The sequence below is a fragment of the Brachycentrus maculatus genome, unplaced genomic scaffold, assembly GCF_059751285.1.
Source record: "Brachycentrus maculatus isolate JH-2025_06_01 unplaced genomic scaffold, ASM5975128v1 h1tg000226l, whole genome shotgun sequence".
Classification (NCBI taxonomy): domain Eukaryota; kingdom Metazoa; phylum Arthropoda; class Insecta; order Trichoptera; family Brachycentridae; genus Brachycentrus; species Brachycentrus maculatus.
The window spans coordinates 431,344-452,112 of record NW_028280977.1 but is presented as its reverse complement, the minus strand read 5'-3'; the positions used below and the strand labels follow the sequence as shown (position 1 = coordinate 452,112).

At 33.2% G+C, this 20,769-nt stretch overlaps 1 protein-coding gene across 7 annotated transcripts; it reads left to right on the top strand.

The window, feature by feature from the left end:
• Positions 1-4,196: 4,196 nt before the first annotated feature.
• fmt (phosphatase 6 regulatory subunit 1-like protein fmt) lies at positions 4,197-20,444 on the top strand. Of its 7 annotated transcripts, none has more exons than XM_088264400.1 (18): positions 4,197-4,376; positions 4,945-5,024; positions 6,635-6,758; positions 6,994-7,146; positions 8,050-8,217; positions 8,526-9,250; positions 9,322-9,480; positions 9,785-9,899; positions 10,444-10,680; positions 11,381-11,442; positions 12,697-12,868; positions 13,980-14,033; positions 15,367-15,431; positions 16,335-16,457; positions 17,356-17,514; positions 17,652-17,728; positions 17,960-18,385; positions 18,856-20,414. In XM_088264400.1, the coding sequence occupies exons 1-18, from the start codon at positions 4,317-4,319 to the stop codon at positions 19,026-19,028; spliced, it is 3,132 nt and encodes a 1,043-aa protein (XP_088120526.1). In that variant the 5' UTR covers positions 4,197-4,316; the 3' UTR covers positions 19,029-20,414. The 7 variants fall into 7 exon arrangements, with proteins under 7 accessions (XP_088120526.1, XP_088120525.1, XP_088120524.1 ...); XM_088264399.1 differs by having other exon boundaries at positions 17,960-18,391; XM_088264398.1 differs by having other exon boundaries at positions 16,335-16,459; positions 17,349-17,514.
• The last annotated feature ends 325 nt before the right edge of the window (positions 20,445-20,769 follow it).

Below are 20,769 nucleotides of genomic sequence, written 5' to 3'. Positions count from 1 at the left end.
CGGTCAAATTATTCATTCTTGCTCCAATATTTAAACCTTTCAGCTCTTTCATGCAGTTATCCATGTATAGATTAAACAGCCAAGGCGACATTACACATCCCTGTTTTACACCTTTAGAGATGTCAAACCAGGATGAAAAAGAGCCATTTACCCTAATGCATGCAGTGCTATCCTCGTACAAGGATGCAATGCCTTGGATGAGTTTACTGCTTACTCCATACTCAGATAACACCTTCCATAACTTCATTCTATCAACTCGGTCATACGCTTTTTGCAAATCCACAAATGCGCAGAAAAGCTTTTGGTTCTTTCCCAAAAACTTTTCTGTTATATCGCGCAAGGCAAAAATTTGATCCGTACATCCTCTCCCATTCATAAATCCACTCTGAACATCCCACACTTTATCCTTAGTTATGGTTCTTACCCTTTCTATGAGGATTCGTCCATACATTTTACCAACAGCACTCAATAGACTGATTGCTCTATAGTTTCCACATTCCACCCTAGATCCTTTTCCCTTGTAAAGAGGCATTATAACTGCCCTTCTCCAATCGACGGGAGTATAATTTTCCTCTAGACACCGGTTAAAGAGCCTATGTAACCACGTGAGAACTATTTTGCCACCATTCTTGATGTATTCTGCAGCAAAATTATCGAATCCTACAGCTTTTCCATTTTTTAGGGACTTTGAGGCATTCACAATTTCTTCCATACCTATCTCTCCTGAATCATCATCCACACATATTCGAGGAAGTGTATTTACGACACACATGCTGTTATTATTAGTTGCATGCGTTTCATACACCTCCTCGAAGTACTCTTTCCATCTCTCTTTTATATCTTTTTCATTCGTCACCATTTTTCCGTCTTTCGCTGCAATCGATTTCATACATCCATTCACGTTTAGATTTCGGGAGTTTTTGACTTCTTTCCAGAATATTTTTATATTTTCTTGGAAATTTTTTGTCATTTTTACTCCTTCTTCCTTTTTCAACATACGTTTTCGTTCACTCACCGCATGCTTAACTTTCATTTTACATTCCTTGTACACTTCTTTAACCGATTCATACTCAGTGGAGTTTTTATTTTTTACTGCTATACAATCTAACCACGCATTCTTCTTCTCTTTCACTATTTTTTTAACATCGTCATCCCACCATGCATCGCCTTTTTTCCTTCCTTGCACCGCTATACCACACACTACCTTTGCAGATTCGCACACACTTTCTTTTAAATGTTTCCACATGTCATTTATACCTAGATTCTTTCTATCCTCCGCGATCAACCTACTGCATACGTCTTTTACAAATTTACCCTTTATGTCGTCATTCTGCAGTTTTTCTACTTTGACTCTAGAGGGAGCCGCCACCTTGTTTGTTTTGGCCCTCCATCCTTGAAACAGAATCACTCTTGAAACCACCAAAAAGTGATCTGTTTCCATTTCGGCCCCCCTAAACACCCTTGTATCTACTGTGGCGGATTTCAATCTAGAGTCAATGACGACATAATCGATAATGGACCTTTCATTTCGCCTCTCCCAAGTATATTGATGGATTCCCTTGTGTGCAAAAAAAGTATTTGACACAAAGAGATTCCATTCCAGGCATACCTCTAACAACCTCTTACCATTATCGTTTACTCTTGCATCCCCATACATACCAAGCGATAGTTCAAACCCTTCTCTTCTTGTTCCAACCCACCCATTTAAATCACCAGCCAGAATTACCTTTTCATTATTCATTTTTCCATTCATCACATTCATTACGTTCAACCAGAACTCATCCTTCTCAGATTCGGTGTCGGAGTTGCCGGGAGCATAACCTATCAGCACAAGTAGTCTTGTCAATCCGACTTTGAATCTGATAAACATGAGTCTCGCGTTTATAAACACATATCCTTTCATACATTCTACCATCCTGGGTGACAGAAACGCGGCGACGCCCTGACACGCTCTATCTGACTCGGGGAGTCCAGACCAGAGGACCAGCGAGCCGTCGTGCTCCATCGATCCATTTCCTTTCTTCCAGCTTTCAGTCACACATAGTAAATCTAAGCACTTACTCTTCCTCACATCACATAGTTCATTCATTTTTCCATCCATACGTCCTCTGATATTCCATGTCGCAATTCTACACTCTTGCGTTGTTCTCTTCTTTGCGCCCCCGCGGGAAGAGCGGCTGACTGGATTGCGAGTCTCAGCGCGGCCATTGAAAAGCATCTTCCCGCTACTCACTGTTCTATACTACATACATATTTTAGTTAAACTAGTACAGACTACAAAATACATCACACTTACTCTTAAACCTTACACTTACTTTAAAAATAAAAATAAATTTAAACTTAAAAATAAAAACAAAACGTTTATGGGCTCACTAAAGTTCACTAAAATACAAAATATTGTCTTTACAAGGCTGCGTCTGGAGCGGGAGAGAGATCCGGTGACAGATTGTTACGCCTTCCTCACGATCGTCTTGGGTTAGAGGAGGGCCAAGATGTTGGACCGGATGCCTCCCTGAGCGATGGTCATGCTGGATAGCATCGTGTTGAGCTCCACGTCGTTTAGTATGGCCAAGTTCCACTTTCCAGATTAACGCAGTTAAAACGGGTCTTCCTATTATCGTCTTTTGCCGCCCTTCCGTAACCCGATAGTTTGTTTTTTTTTTTTTTTTTAATTTTTGCATTTTTTTGTTTTTACTTTCTCTTTTGCTATAGCTGGCGTGCGAATGAAGATATTTAAAATTGCCGTTTTATTTCATAAGAAAGGTCTTACGTACGGCGTATGGTGTTCTAGGGTTCTTATTGTTTCACTGGTGACATATTTATCACCGAGACGGGTAAGGGATGAAATGGTCACTTGCACTTATATTTATATATTTATACCGGATTAAATCAAAATGGATGATTTTTTTTCGCATACTGTTTGGTCTCGCGAACAACAAGGCAAGTGTACCAGTTTCTTTTTAAAAGTTTATTGATTTTATTTTAATAGGTACCTATTATAATTACTTTTTCATTGGCTTATATTCTATTTGTATAACAATAAGGCTGTATTTTGAGAATAGCCCCTAAATTGTTTATATTACTTTTATAATTTTCAAACCTCAAATTGATATGGTGTAAACTTGATCGTTGATTATATGAAAGCATGGTGATTAGTCCTGCACTTCAGATTTTTGGATCTAGGAGTGAAATATATTTTGAACACCGATAATATAAGTGAAAGATTTCAGGGTGATGGGCATTACTGATATATGGGAAAGAAAATAGAGGAGGACTAGCAGACTAATTCTTGATTAATCACTTTTAATTAACCCTAAATTACAGAACCTTCGTTAAATTTACGACGGATATCCAATCTGTGGGAAACACTAAGGAAACACATGTAAAGAATGTAATGACAACTACCATGTGTCTTAATTTTTTAACGATATTTTATGTTTGTATTTTACATTAAGTTCTCAAAAAATAAATTGTACTTATTTTTAATTGTTTTTAGTAATTTTTTTTAAAAAGGTGTTTTTTCTATCTTCATACATTTTATGATAGTCCCGTATTAAGGTACATTGAAACAAGTCCCATGGTCTAGGGTTAAGTAGAGAATAATTAAAATTGCTGCAATGGATAGGGATAATAATACTCTCTTGCATATAAAAGCTTGTGTTATGAACTAGAGTCTCTTGAGGTATAAGTTTTTCATTTCTCATTAAATTAGAATAAATTTCTTTCAAATAGAATTGAAGCTATAAAAAAATACCACCGTTCTTTTCCATACCAAGATATTCCTAGCAAAAACTTTATTAAAAAGTTCTGTAATGATTGATTAAATGAAACTAATTACTATCATACTAATACGTCAACTTTATCAGGCTGGATTTAAATATTGAATTTCAAATTCCTAGATTAAATGTACAAATGTAGATATCAATATGTGAATGTAAATATTTGATAAAAAGTAAAGCAGCCAAACTTATTTATGATTATTTTGAAAACGGTTTTTTATTCAATACATAAAAAAACACATATTATATAAAATCAAAAACACATTTCTGTGACTAGAATCATTCTGCAAGGAAAAAACTGAGTTTTATATCTTAAATTAGGAATTATTATACATCCTACCCCGGTTTTGTAAATCGACATTGTCATTCACATTCCCAGCGCGATAATTCTTGTAGTCGTGTACCTTTCTATAAAATGATTTTACTGTGGATATGAGTGACATGTTCTGCTTCTTAAGTTTACTTTTTTTCTTAAGTAACTTTACCACTTTCACAATAAAATATATTTTAAACTGATGTATATTGAACTGCAGCAAAATGTTTTGGCAAGACATTCAGATGACTTCGTCCCCGATCAACACCCTGCTGGAAAATGAGGTTGGTTGAAAACGGAAATGTCATTTCGAAAACACCATCATTCCCGATTGTTGAATACTCCGCAACACATTTTGTCGATATTTATTGTAAATAACGCAATGAGTGACATAAATATTACATAAATTAAATTTTGTTTATAATTTATATATCAAATATGGTAATAAGTGGGTATGTTACCCTTAACAATATGCGAGCAATCCTTGTTTTACACGCAAGTTCATTTTCATATTATTGCACAAAATGGTTATGAAATATTGACAACAACAAAAAAATCATCTCGCTTGTATATGAAATTACGCCCTATCATTTTATATTCAAACCCGTGTATTTTTAGATAATAATAATTTGCTTAGTAACTAAAATGTCTCTCAACCCTTCTCGATATATATTTCTTTGTCTGTTAAATTTAGAATTTTTGCCGACCTTTTTAAATATCTTTTAGATACATTTGTTTGCCCTGAATATTCACAGAAATCTCAGTGGGTTTACAATAATCTATTAATTTAATCGCATTACTCAGCACTATGTTTTCATACCATCATTACTTATGAATAATATTATTTTTCAGAATGTTACATTAACAGAATTATTAGAAGAAGACGATATCCTTCAGGAATGTAAAACACTTAACAAGCAGCTTGTGGAGTTGTAAGTTTGTTTTTTCTTTACTTTAAATTTAAATGTCAGGGTTCAATTGCCAACCAAAATGTCAGGGCTCAATTGCCAACCAAACAACAATGTTGTGTCTCCAAATTTATCTTTAAAGGAATACAAAACAAGATGCACCCCATGTTTATTTTTTAGAAGGTTAATATGTATTTTTAGCTGTCATTTTTAATCCAAAAATATATGTAGTATAGTCCATTTTAAACCATATTCCATCTAAAGAATAACACAACTAAAGATTTTTATAAACTTTATAAAATAAAACAACTTACTTTGTATTAACCACTTTATTCCACCGGTATTTAAATTTTTTAGAATTTAGTACATAAACCCTGATGATGACAAGGTTCTTGTCGAAACCGGTTGGATAAAGTGTACCAATAAAAAGTGGTTAAAACAAAGTTGCTTTATCTTATAAAGTTTATAAAATGTGCCACAAAGAATCTGCGAAAAACATTCACGAAAAGATTTGTATTTTTATTACTGTTTTAAGATGATTCCAAAGATATTTATTTTTAAAAATTAAGTAAAACATAAGATAATTTATGTATGTTAGTGTGGTTTAAATGTCATAATATCAAACAAAGATAAGATTTGAAGATAACCCCATAATTTTACATGCAAATAGTTTTTTAGCCTAAAGCTATTTGAATACTATGTGGAAATAGGCAGATACAATTTTTAGCAATATGTTTTTACTAGATTTAAAAATGTTGTATTGTATTTCCTTGTGATTCATTTTACAGTAGATGTAATTTGACAAACATGGGGAAGCAAATACTAGATGTGCACAATCATCCTTTGGTTGAAGGCGCAACCAGGAAGAAATTTTCCTAATTGCTTCAACTGAAATGCTTCTAACCCTTATCCGCACCCTAATGGTGCATAGGGCACTGCATCATATAGAAGCAGCGCTATCTTGATCGTTAAATACACGAAGAAAAGGTGATCAGCCTTCCGCTTCAGGTACCAGTCCAGGGTCATATTAAATAAATATTAAACTGAAAAATCACAAATATTTATTTTGACCGTTTTGGGAATCGAACCCGGGACCTCCAGCATGGTAGCCTAGCGCGCTAACCACTACACTATGGAGGCGGACAAGGGTTTTTTTTTTCAAACTCTACCTGCTTTTAAAACTTGCACTTATCATGTTGATACGATATGTTGCATATATCGCTCACTCCTTTCAAGAACGTCATAAATCAAAAATCGACAATTTTCAGTTGTGCATGTTTTCGGAACGCCCAAAAAATTTACTATATCCCAGTAAAAGAGGCATATTTTTAACTTAATATTTACCCGATACAGGGCAGAAAGTGTTGTTTTTGGATTTGGAAGAAAAGGTATTGTTTAATATTTTTTTAAACATACTAAATATTTTTCAAATGAAGAAAAAACCTTCAGGTTTTACCTAAAAAGATCTGTTGCACAGTAAAAAGTTCATTAAGTGGCTTGATATTTATTTTTAATACATTGTATTATATTTTTAAACTTTAAAAACGTTCTCCTGAGAAATCAAGTTTTTTGATTTATGACGTTCTTGAAAGGAGTGAGCGATATATGATGTTCACAAAGTGTCTACTTTACAGCCTGGTACGACCAAACACTATCTATGAACTTATTCAGTTAATTGTGGAAGAACCACCGAGTAATGCAGACCTCAGACTGCAATACAGGAATTCTGCCATGGCCTGCGAAATTATTGCTAGTAGAGTAAGTTTTGTTTGAATTTAATGTATTAATACTGTAAATGAAATAAGCAATCTAAATTCCATAATAACTATACATTATATGTTCTGGATTTATTTCATTTAATAGGTCCTGTCTCCAATTTTACTTACAGATTTGTGATCTTTTAAAATACATTTATTTTAAGCCTTGTTACTTGTTGCAAATTTCAAAATGATGTTAATTAATTATTTGACTAATTACTTTTGTGAATTTTTAGGTTCCAGGTCTTAGTGAAACCATAGCGGGAGACCCCAAAACCTTAGGAAAGTTATACTCATTCCTGGATTCGAAACCACCTCTCAATCCACTGCTGGCTAGCTTTTTTGCCAAGACTATGGAAGTGCTATTTACTCATAGTACAGCGCACCAGGTCACCATAACCTTAAATTACTTTATCAGCCGTATTTACCCTACAAAATTAACACATTTCAGACGGGCAGTTTTTACGCCTGCGGACCGCAGGCAATGGGATTTGATAATAGGATGTTGGATTATTGGCTAATAAATTGATATAAAAAATTACAAGTCTATTGGTAACATTCCTCTTGAAATCTGTAGGGAACTAAGGGAGATACATTAAATTTTAAACATCAGATATTTGAATAAAACGAAAAACATGCATTCGCATAAGTCATCAAATTTCCGTCATCGAACGTTTTATGACGTCATATGGTTTATAGAGCTGTAATAGTAGTAGTATGGATTGTTTGTTTACCACTACACTACCATTTGTGCTATACAAATATGAAGGGAGAGGGGTGGGAGGGTGGAACATAGACATCAACAAATAGAGCCGCCAATAATTTAGCAATGACACCAACATTAAAATAACTCCATATTTTCTGTGACGTCATTCATTGCCAACTTACGAAAATAAAGTTTTTTCGCAGGCGAAAGAAAATGATGAATGAAAATATTAACTATATCGGCTGTTATTAACACAAAACGAGTCTAATACAGGCCTTTATAGGTTGAGTATGTTAAATTAGATATTCCTCCCGTCTGACAAAGATCCATAGTTAAGACCTTAACAATGAGATTGGTATATAATATTCAGATAAAAACATAGAATAATTCCTTTTTTTCTGCATTTAAAATGAGGCTGGCGCAAAATGTAAAAATACCCTTCCCAGCTGAAATGGATAGAAATACCATTTCCGTCCGAAGTGTGTTAATAGTACTATCATAGGATGATATTATTTTATTATAGATAAGATTGGAATTGCATTGTCCTAGAAATAAAAATAATGTCTTTATTTAATTACATTTGCAGGATTGGTATACATACCAGTTTATGTGCCTGCAAGTGATCGAGTACTTCAAGAGCTGCCCAGATTTTTTACCAAAAATATTAGAACATATTGGGACTTCAGGGATAATGAATTCCCTCCAGTACATTTCACAAGTTCCCGTTAATGATATGATAAACAATATACTTACAGTAAGTATTTTTTTAGGCACTCACATATTATTTAAACCCCATGTTTTTTTTTTAATTTACAAATTATAAATCGATAAAACTAGCATATAAATAAATTGGTATTTTTTTAAACATTGAAGAGCAGTTTCCTGAGATTTTGGGTAATTTAACAAAACTTTAAAAGCAATTTTTTTTTAAGTGCATAAATCAATACGAGTACTACAGAATAAACTCCGATATAACTGACATAATATTCTTGAGATGTGACTAAAGAAACCATTTAGATTACAGCATACTCGTTTTAATTTATAATTTTTTTTTTATTTCAGTGGTTAGACTCACAAAATTTAATTGAAAAATTAATAGCCTTAATTTGTGGTATGTATGAAGCAAAGTACATTAAAAGTAAAGATGGTGATTCTCAAGCCATTGAGAATGCTATTCTTAATCTGAATATAGAAAACTCTAATGCTAAATCAGAAGAGACTGTAGACGTTAAAAGCGAAAAAGTGGCCACCGAACAACCTAATGTTCTTGCATCAAACGAAGGTGCTAAACCAGTGGAATCCGTTGAAAAACTGACAATTGTTAGTGATCCAAAAACGGTTGAATCTGATGAACAACCTGAAGCGGTAGAATGTAGCAAAGAACCACAAGCAGTTGAACCTAGTGGGGAACCAAAAGCGGTTGAACCCAGTGAACAACCAAAAGCGGTTGAACCCAGTGAACAGCCAATAGTGGTTGAGCCCAGCGAACAACCTAAAGTAGCTGAACCCAGTGAGAAACCAAAAGCGGTTGAATCCGCAGAACAACCAAAAGCGGGTGAACCCAGTGAACAACCAAAAGAGGTTAAACCCAGTGAAGAACCTAAAGTAATGGAATCTACCGATGGCGTACTTGTGAATGGACCTGCAGAAAGTATGATAGAAATTATTCCCTGCCTCACCATGGATCCGGAGAAACTTGATGAAAGATTACTGACGAGTAGGTCTTCCAATGCGTCACAACTGATCTGCACTTTTATTTCCAAGGGAAGGGAACCGAATACAGACCTGTAAGTACAAATTCGCTTTATATTTTTCGACATAAATCATTTCTTGTTTGTAATACATTCTCGTTTTCCAGAGGTCACAAATTTTTAAATCCACTTCTTGCCAAGTGCCTCTCGGCAGAAATAATCAATGAGTTGCTGCGGTCAATGTTTGCCTGTCCTGAAAACAATAGGAAAAATGCTATTTATAATGGAATCCAAGTTTTATTAACTTTACTCAATGAAGAAACTGGGTAAGCCATTTTTTAATAATTTTATTCAAATATGTAATACCATACAATAAAACAACTTTGTTGTTTTTATTTATTTTTATTTATATAGTTGTTTTTAATGCAGTTCCTCCGAGAAATATCAGTACAAAACTTAAATGTAGTATCAATACCATATTATAATTCTTATCAATTGAACACAACTCTGATATCTCTTTACCTAAAAGCTTACGGATAATTTTCTCATCTTAGTTCAATGGCGATACTTTTTTCAATGCATTTTTAATTATTATTTTTTCATTTCAAATTACTGTTTCTCTGTTTTTAGACAATCCAACATAGCGATTGTAAAACAAGAAGAAATTCACAGAATCGCAGAAATCATCACACCTTGGTTGCCTCAGTTTGTGAAAATTTTGACCGACCCTCCAGCATCTTCCAATGTAAGAAAAAATTATTTAAAAAATGTACCAAACTTTTTTATGATGTACATGCCTTACCTTGATACCAATCAATCTGCAGGCCTGGTGTTATGCTATGCTATATTGCTTACACATAGATCATTTCATACAATTTGACTGTAATAATGAGAATATAGGTACAAAATAATAGATACGGGCTCAGAATTTTTTTATTCCTCCGTAATACAATTACGTATTACATAATAGTATTACAATTATATATAAAATTATTCATTTTCAGCAACGGAAATAAATCATTTGTAAAAAAAATCGGGGATAGAATCACCAAAGACAAACGTTTCTCAGTGTACATTACAAAATTGTTACGTTTCAAATTCAACTATGGTCAATAAAAGCAACATTTAGGAACATTCACATTTTTCTCATTTTTAAATCACATTTTCATATGGTGTACAAAATACATATCACCGTTGCATGTGGAAATTTTTAGCACTGTAAGGGAAAGGTTTAAAAAACACACAATTTTTATTTATTTGATCAGTTGGTAACATTTGTGCGGTTACAGGGCGCGGGCAGGGAGGGCGTAGGGGTGGCGCGCCTGACAGTGGCGCGTCTGCTGGTGGCTCTGGTGGGCACAGACAGCCCGGCCGTTAGCGCGGCCGTGGTGGAGCACGGAGTGTTCCCGCTGCTGCTGAACATGTTCTTCCACTACCAGTGGAACAACTTCCTGCACGCACACGTCGAGGACATCATACACAAGGCGCTCAATGTGCCTGAACAGAAGGACCTCTACAGGAAACATGTAAGCCATCATATTTCAGACTTTCCAAGTTGCCAGCACTGACAAACTTGTCACGTTGGCCACCCTAACTAGCCAGGGAGTAAGTCCATAAAAGACGCAGACAACCACCAACTCTTCTTCTTCCCCATTTGTCGCTCGCCAGGATGCCAACAGCCAGCGGCCCAGACCGCAGCATTATTGTTACTAGATTCAGTTATCTATATTCTTTATAATACATATCTATATAGTTTTAGATTTTTATCGTTAAGTTATTGTGAAACCGAGTACTAATAAATCGCATCCATAATCAAGTGCCTTTTTATATATTAAATGTTAAAATCAAACAGTGATGTTTCTGAGTACTAAATTGTATTTTATTGTCAAACGAATGACATTCATTTGAAAATGCCATAACAAGGTGAAACAATTGTCACAAAATGATTTTTTTGTATTTTTTAACAATTAAATACAATTTAGTTGATTCAAAAAACACTGTCGTTGATTTTAACATTGAATATTTAAATTAAAATGGAGTTTTAAAAATTAAACGCCAAATCTATTAGTGAGGAGGCAAGAAAGGCCTCGTATTAGCGCCCTGTCACACAGCGCCACCACGCCGCCACATGTTTATAAAAAATATATTTTTAGCTGTGCACAGTTTCGCTGTATAAAAAAAAGTATTTAGTTTTTTATTAGCTATCTAATATTTGTTGGTTTTCAGTTGTTTACGGAGTGTAAATTAATTGAAAGGATTTACAATGCCTGGGAAGAAAATGTCTCACCGTAAGTTTCTTTTAAATTGATCTGATTTTTTTCAATTACTATTTCCTTTTTTCTAAGTACTATTAACGATTAATTTGAACAATAATTATCGAATACTGATGTAATATTTTTAAATTCTGATCCTTCCTTCTGCCAATTTTTCATTAAAAATTTTGAAAATAAATTTACAAGAGTAGGAAAAAGTTATAACAAAACTATTGAATATTAAGTTTTTTTTAGTCAAAATGGATATAATTGTGTTTAACATTTAACCCTCAAATGAGGTATCAAAAATGTGGGAATTAAAAAGTACGGGCAAATCGTTTGAATAATAATCTTATAAATTTGTTTACGAATTTAAGACTCGCTTGATCGTTCTAATAATTCACTTTATGACAATACCAAACTATGTTGCAGCATCAATTTACACTTCTTTCTAAGAAATGTAAATTCATCATTTTTAGCAGCCGTGAAATAACTCTCAAGTTTTATTTATTTATTGTAAGCAAAAATATCTTAATATGCAATACTTATTAACCGTACCAAATGGTGCATAGGGCACTGCATCACATGCAATCTTATCTAGATTGTTTATTACATTAAAGCAAGGTAATAAGTGCTGTAGCTTAGGTACCAATCCAGGGTGCATCAAATAAATAATACTAGGCGAAATCAATCATATTTCATTGAAAAAAGAAAACGTTTGTAGCCTTACAAGGCTTTCTGAAATTGCTGAAAACAACAAGCTGACGCCGTGGCGTAGTTGAGTAGACGCTGGGCTGCGAACCTGGCGTCGCGGGGTCGATACCCGCCAAGTACAAAATAAATTCAAGAAAGATTTATTTTCAATTGGTCTGGGTGTTTGTGATATATTTTTCACATTTACCTTCCCTATACTTACTATCCTACCTGCAGACTAGCCTTTAAATATTTCTACATTTAAAAGAATAACCTTATATAAGGGTTATTCTTTTTAAATAAATAAAACATATTTAGATGAAATTAAAAAAAAATCTATGTCCAAATAACCTGTAAAAATATTTTGCTAGGTTAGTCTTATTTTCCACAATTTGTATTGAAGAGGGTGTTGGTTTGTATATGAAAAATGACATTTTAAATTAAGTTTTTTTAAATTTCGTATCAACAAGCTTTTACTGTCCTTTTACATGATTTGAAATCGTTTTTTTTTTTTGTATTTTAGGCTGCACTTTTCCATTTCACTTGTGATGTTAGTATCCCATTTTCATATAATTAAATCATTTGTATGTGTCTTAGGGACAAAGCACGTCCAGGTTATATGGGACACCTGATACAAATATCCAACCATATCCAGTGTGCTCTGGAGCCACTACTTCCGCCCGATTCTGAATCTATCCCCGATTTGGATTTGTGGGAAAAGCTGCGAGAAAGATTAAATGAGATCAACAAACTTTACTCCACCTGCTTGGTAAGTTAATACGCATTCATATTTCTTAATAAGAAACCATTTTGCAAAAAACCACTTTTAAATCAAATATTTTATGTAAATATTATCGACTGTGAACATTATTTTGATAATGACGTTGATAATGACACTTGGCAGGCAAAACAGTGTTGGCAACATTTTGGTCAATTATAAATATAATTTTTAATTACATACTTTCATTTAATACATTATGAAAATTATATACAATACATTAAAGGATGTTTTTACATACATTTAATACATCATGAAAATTATATACAATACATTAAAGGATGTTTTTACATACATTTAATACATCATGAAAATTATATACAATACATTAAAGGATGTTTTTAATACCTGTTTCAAAACAGCTACATTAATATTCAATATTTCATTTTAGCGGTAGAAAAGTACAACAAAAGCTGGGTTATTCATCTCAAATTAACCAAAATCGAGAGAATATTTCCAATTGGCTAATTATTATTATTTTATTACTTATTTTCCATTGATAAACTGATAGCAGATAGCAGATTAGCAATGATTAGCAATGTTTCCAACATAATTCCTAAAAAAAAACTGCCATAAGGTTTTCAGGAGGACAACATTGACATTAGTCCAGTGCATGAATTTAAAAAAAAATTGTTTTCAAAATTTTTGCAGTTAATTATACACCATATTTTATATTGCATACCCATTCACAGGCTATGCCTATGAAAAAAAATTGCGTTATAAATAAATATATGTAAACAAAAATCAAAAATCTGAAAGACATTAATTAATTTAGCAAAAATGTCTTATAAATTTTTTTCTTTCTGATTTTATTGTTTATTTTTTTGCCCTTTTCGGCAAAATATCTTTTTCTTTGTTTTCTTTAAACAAAATTATTTAAAGAAATTTATGAATAATCGTTGGAGGCATCAGATATACAAATATTTTTGGAATTGTGTCCAAATTTAAATTAAAGTTGGTCAAATAATGTGCTTTTACTGTACCAATTTCTGTTAAAATTCATTCCTTTTTTAGTTTAAACATTAACAGGAGTGGTAGCGAGTTAAATTATTATTAAAGTAAGTCGCTAGGGACATTCTCACATATTGTGTTATGTTCTCAGGGTGGCCATCATCCAGTTGACAATAGTTTGCAGGGAATTCCGCCTTCCCAACAGGTAGAAATCAAGTGTGCTTCTTATATCACCTCTGATAAGGTTTCTGCTCTCAGACTTTATTTTAACCATAGTTTATCATTTATGGTGTTAAACAAACAGCGGTTTTATATTTAAAGCTCTGGTTTCTGTATCAAGTCAGATACCCAACTCCATGAACTAGAATTTCAACCAGCTCTTGTGAATGCTGTCGCTGGTTCGGATCCCTAACCCTTATTTGCAACCAAGCTAGGGCACAAAATGCCAAATCCTCTTCTAGTGGAACGGAGGCCTGTTGACGACAGTCGACAGTCCTGCTTCTCCTGTGGAGTTTCATGTGGTTTTCTCTCAGCAATGAGCAAATTCTGAGAAGTTCCTGATTGGCCCACACTAGTTTATCCTTCCTATTCCCAACACAGATTAAAATAAAACATGTTCTTAGCTAGGTGAAACAAAAATCCAATAATTGATCTATAATCCTTGTAGATAATAAGCAAGGTAAATAATAAATGCAACTCCCATCTAAAAAAAACAAAAAGATAATCAAAAAACCCTTATTTGCACCCGTTAGGGCACCACATCATATCCGTCCAGTGTCATCTTGATGATTACAATACAATGCTTATAAACTCACCCTCCGTCTGCTTGATGTATCTTTATAATAAATACGCTTGAATGGCTTTATTATTTTACTATACTAATGAACGTTTATGTATTGTGAATCTAATATAAATAAAAAATATTTTAATGTTATCACTTGTCACAAGGACTTATTAGAGTACATAAAATACAATGGCCCACTATAACATACCGTTTTCGGTATGTTTTATTATATCTACAAGCAAAACCAGATAAATGCTCCCCCTTCATCAGTAAAACCCTTTTTTGTTGACAAAATATTGATGTAATAGAAACTATTATAAATGTTTAAATTAAAACATTCAATTATTCAGTATTCGCAGTGTAAGGATATTTTGCAACTAACCGATAACTACATCAGGTGCTTATGTTTTGTCACACATTCTGGCTTCTCAAAAAACACCCTGAATTATCCTGGACTGGGATTCCATCACAAAGTTGATGCTTTATCTATGTAGCGTAGATAACTTAAACTTTTGTTTCTACTGACTTTGGAATTTTAGAATCAGATGTCACTGAGTATAGTCAAGAAGAATAATACAATAAATAAAAAAAATTATACCAAATATGTATGAGTAAAATTTATGTCATCTACACTTCATAGTTAACAAGATCACTCCAGGGTATACTAAATTTTTAGTGTGAAATTTTTATAACGCAGAATTCAAAAAATGCTTTTAAAGATCATTTAATATCTATTTTCTTAAATTTCTTATAGGAATGTTATGCCTCGGAGTACCAGCATCACGATGTAAATTTCAATGGAGCGGATGACACCATGAAGTAAGTTATATTCGATTTGTTAATCTTATTCATTCGTCAGAAGGAAAGAAATAACAAAATTGTGGTAATTTTTTTATGGATATGAAAAACATCAATTTTAATATCGACAAATAAATGACCAACTCAACCGTTCAAATTCTACCATGAACATTCAATATTGCCATTGGCTTGCGGTATTTTTTGTTTGTTGTTTAGTCCATTTTATTTTGCAACATGAAATTATGTCTTCGGCTTACTAGAAGCTAGAAAGTTACACGGCCAACGGTCTAAATTAATTTTGTTTTGGTAACACGAGTTTTACCAAATTTTGGCATTGATTACACTTGCAATATGCAAGACCTAGCAGACTTCCTCCGAACTTGTCCAGATAACCGCATTTTCAATTTATTCTTTTTATTTTTTTATGAGCAGCCCGCAAAGCCTTTACTTTAAAGACTTATCTACAGGTAGGACTGTAAGGATAGGGAACAAAGATGAAAAATACGTTACAAACACCCAGACCTGCCCAAAGCTATGCCATGGCTCCTTACTATTGATAATGTATAATCTGTGGATATTGGAAAATTACATTATAAAATAATTTCCAGAATAAATATCTACAATACTGTGGAAATATACCTCATAAAACTGTTAACGATACACAATTTGGATTTATCTTTAATGCAACACACCCAAACAGTGTTCTCAGTGGACAGCGTATTTCTTGATAGCTGCTAAAATAGTGTATACCCACAAACATTGTTACATTAGACATATTAGAAATTTGTGCTTTTCATTTTTTTCATCTAACCAGACTGTACCACAGTAATGTGTGGACATAGCTAGTATTAAATAGATTTTTTTTTTAAATATGGCAATAACTTTTTTATCGTTGAAACTTACTGAATTATTTATCTTTTTCAGTGATGTGATGAACGATTTACCAGACAGTCCCGAACAATTGTTCACCTCCATGTGTGAAAATACATCTAGTTCAATGGGAGGAAATGGGTCTGCTGATCACTGGACTAGCGCTAACATCAAAAAGTATTTATTTCATTTAACATTTTTAGTCTTTAAATTTATAAATTTATACCTTTTAATTTAAATTAAGGTATACCTTTTAATTTCATCGTCTTTAAAGTTGTTATGCGAAAATATACTTTAAATTGACACCTCCCTTATTCAAATTTACAATCCATTAATATACAGTAAACGCTCAGTAATTCAAATTACAGAGACTTTTTTTCTAATATATTGATTTAGAAAATCTAATATAGTTTTTCCATACATAAATTGATATGCTCCGATGTATAAAAAGTAATTTAATATTTTTGTTAGCAGTTAATAAAATGCCTAATTGAAATAAATTATCAACACTGGTTCAGATCATTTCGCTTGTTGCCCGCAGTTTTTTCCAGTTTTCGGAAGAACATAAATCCTCATGTTTTGCTAATCTCATTGTTAGCTGTCGTGAATTCTCAATCTTGCCCCTTTTTTCTCATGAAATTTTGAGGATATCGCCATATAATATTGGACAGTGTCTCCGGCATCTCTATAGATTTGCACATGACACCAACATGGTGTCATTCGCCAAATAGTTTTTGCCATGTGGCAAAATGCAGCCAAAAACTTCAGAAATTGCCTTCATCAATGTATCGCTGCTGGGGGCCATCGTCTTTCTGATGTCATCTTCACGACTGGATGCGTAAAATGACATGATGTAACAAATAAAATAATAACATTTCTCTAAGTTGTGCCGTTTTTGTTATAGCCCTTCAAAACTGCACTGTCTGTTAGCCGCACCCTGAATATATAAATTTATAGTAAAATTGTAATTATCGTTGTTGGAGTAAACAAGCTATTACTGTAAACTGAGAAACATACATTGGTTAGGAATTTAGAATGCAAGACTTTATAATATTGAAATGTGTTGGTTTTTCAGCATCACCGGCAACGTCCTCCTCGGGGACGGTAATGGAAATGAAAACACCATTGATTCAATGAGCGATATAGAGAAAAATGCATACTTTGATTTTCTCAGTAATTACACTGAATATGACACCATGCATGCGTTCAATAAGTGGCTCAGAACTAACGACTGGTATGAAATAGTTCTCTATTTTTTGTTCAATTTTAAGAAAGCTATTATTTTTACATGGCTTTTTACGATTAACTATACAATTCACTTCTGCAAGATGTTTATTTAGTTAAATATTCAAATAAAGTATATTTTTTTAGCTCTGACTGGATGGAAGATAATGTTGAAAACCCTATATCAGCTCCAATTCCAAGTATAGCTGATACCAACTCATCTCGTAAGAATTTTTTAATAATATTATTGTCTAAGAATGTAATTCCAAAATAATCTCACTGGTTGATTCGATTTAGTTTTTTTTTACAAATTATCTCATGTATTATTCTTTTATTATTTCTTTTCACAAGTAAAAGTTTATATTTCATTATTGGAATTGTACCTTGAAATTGTACCATATCAGTTTTATTATTCTATTAGTGATTTTAACGTGTTTATTTTGTTATTTAACCAGCTTGGGGAGATATTGGAAACTTATCGAATGAGCAGAGCGGATGGGCCGATTTCGGGAACCTCCAGGAAACTGCGGGGATATCCAATGTACCTAATACATTCACATGCAAAGCCTTCGCAGCATTCGATCAAGAAAACATCCCCGATAGCGATAAGACCGAACCCGATACTGCGGCGAGCGGGGAAGAAAGTAAAACCGTCATCCTCAAAGTAGAATTAGAAGATTCCGAGGGCAGTGACGATGGCGGAACGGGAGATATCAAGGATGCGAATGCGGCAAGGATCCAACAGATTCAGTCTGAAACTTCCAAGGACACGATAATCAGCGTGGCCGGCGGGATGCCAAGCTTTGCGGATATTGTTCGTCAGCAACCCGGTGCTCAAATAATGGTTGCTAACCAAGAATCCGACAACCAAGCTGAAACTGGTAAAGGTATGTTTTATTACATTTGCGGTGGAACCTCCGCTTGCTAACAAACTTTTGTGGAATACTAATAATAATTCTTAATAAGACTTAATCTTTTCATTTATTGATTCGGCAGTCACTTTGTGGTAAAATCTATCCATTTTTAATTAATGTTTTACTTAGTAAATACCACTATTTCTTCCTAACTTAACCTAACCTAATCCACTGTGACACGTGTTTCGATGCATTCCGCATCATTCATACGGTGTTTGAAAATGATGCGGAATGCATCGAAACACGTGTCACAGTAGATTTTAAGAAATAGTGGTATTTACTAAGTAAAACATTCATTAAGAAAAGACTTAATCTAACAATACCAATATCTGGGTACACTAACCACTACACTATGGAGGTGGACTTATGGGATGACAAACAGGTCTCCTATTACGGTGAATATATTACACGCTACTACATATTGCCTCGCATTTCAGAGTCAGAAGCTCCGCTAAGTGCTGCGGAGGACGAGCGCATTCCTACAGAAGTAAAACCGGACTTGGACTCTCTGGCGCAGTCACTAGCCGGAGTCAGTATAGCCGACGAGCCATCCGCCGCAGCGAGCGCCGCCCCTGAAGGATCCGCTCCCCCGGTAGATAGTCAGAGATGATTATTTAATAGCTCCTAATTCATATGGCTCATGACCGCGCAATTATTTAAGGTATATAGAAACCAATTTAATACTTTGTTTATAAACAAACACCCATTTGAATAATTTTGTCAACTTAATTATAAAAAGCGTTATGACACCATGTTTCCATTGCAAGTTTTTTATTACAAATCTATAGATAATAATTGATGTATTATGAATAAAGTATTAGTGAGAAAATATACTTTGTCATCCCCGAGGCCAGAGTCCGGGTGTACCGAAACTTGCGTGGACTCGCTATTCGACGTTATATGGTCGCAAATTCTTTCTAGAACTAAAGTCACAATAATTTATTAATCCGATACAAACATTTTTACTTGATATTTTTTAATATTTATTTGACAGAATGGATCATTTTAATCGTACAATAGTGTCTATATGGTTCTATTACGGGCATTTTAAGATGATTCATTTTCAATTTTTTTATTCATAATAAGCACACGTGTTGCCAGTTGTTCAGAATTGTAAGATTTTTTTTTCATTTAGTGTGTTCTTCCAGAAGCATGTCAAACATTACATTAGTACAGTATTCTGTCAAATAAGCATTGAACACGATGTGTGTGTTCTCCCAGATGCATTTTAAACATTACATAATTACAGTATTGATTCAAAAATAAACATTAAAAAATAACATGTGTTCTTCCAAATGCATAGTAAACATTACATAATCACAGTATCAAGTCAAATAAACATTGAACACAATGTGTGTTCTCCCAGATGCATTTTAAACATAACATAATCACAGTATTAATTCAAATAAACATTAAACATAACATGTGTTCTTCCAAATGCATGGTAAACATAACATAATCACAGTATTAAGTCAAATAAATATTAAACGCTACATGTGTTCTTTTAAATGCACTTAATCATTACATTATTACAGTATAAAGTTAAATGAACATCGAACATGGCATGTGTTCTTTCAGATGCATATTAAACATTACATAATCACAGTATTAAGTCAAATGAACATTGAACATCCGGAAACAGGATGATGTATAAATATTGGAAAAGTGATTGAATTTTATTGAGCTTAACGCTTTTTTGAATTATTAAAAAATATATATACATATATATAACTATAGACCGACGCATTTCGGATAAAGTATGGCAGTTACCTGGAACCAAAATTCCTCTCCTCGACCCATCGCATTCTTTAATTTGCTTAGTGTGCTTCTCGTTTGATATTTGTAATTTGTAATAATAGGTACAGTAAAACTTCTTAATTAAAAAAAAACACGGTTAAAAAAATATTAAATTTTGGTCCTTCCAACACATTGTTTACATACAAAATTTACGATAATTTGTAATTCAAAACAATGTTTCATCATATATTAAAAAAAATATTTCATCATATATTCAAAATAAAACAAATCAATGCAAAATCATAATGAAATTAAATGATCCCGCTACCTCAACAAACAGTTGGCTCCTGTAATAAATTAATAAGTGACCAATTGTGGAATTTCACTTATTTACCTAAAAAATTCTCCAATTTTTCAAAAATTCTTTTAATATTTGTTTTATCACAGGTTTTATCATTGAAGGAAAAAAAAGTGATATTTTCAAGTTTTTTTATTTCACAATACAAAAGAAAAAATTGTTTGAATAACCGGCAAATTAACACGCTATTTCTCGAGTAGCGGTGGGAAATACATGTCGTTTAATTTACGATATTACATTCCATTCCATCCATGGC

What these genes read in the sequence shown, in the direction of transcription:
- fmt (XM_088264397.1), top strand. Translation starts at nt 4,317, where the DNA reads ATGTTTTGGCAAGACATTCAGATGACTTCGTCCCCGATCAACACCCTG. An exon ending in AGGGAACCGAATACAGACCT is followed by an intron (nt 9,251 to 9,321) that starts GTAAGTACAAAT and finishes CTCGTTTTCCAG; the next exon opens with AGGTCACAAATTTTTAAATC. An exon ending in GGAGCGGATGACACCATGAA is followed by an intron (nt 15,432 to 16,334) that starts GTAAGTTATATT and finishes TATCTTTTTCAG; the next exon opens with TGATGTGATGAACGATTTAC.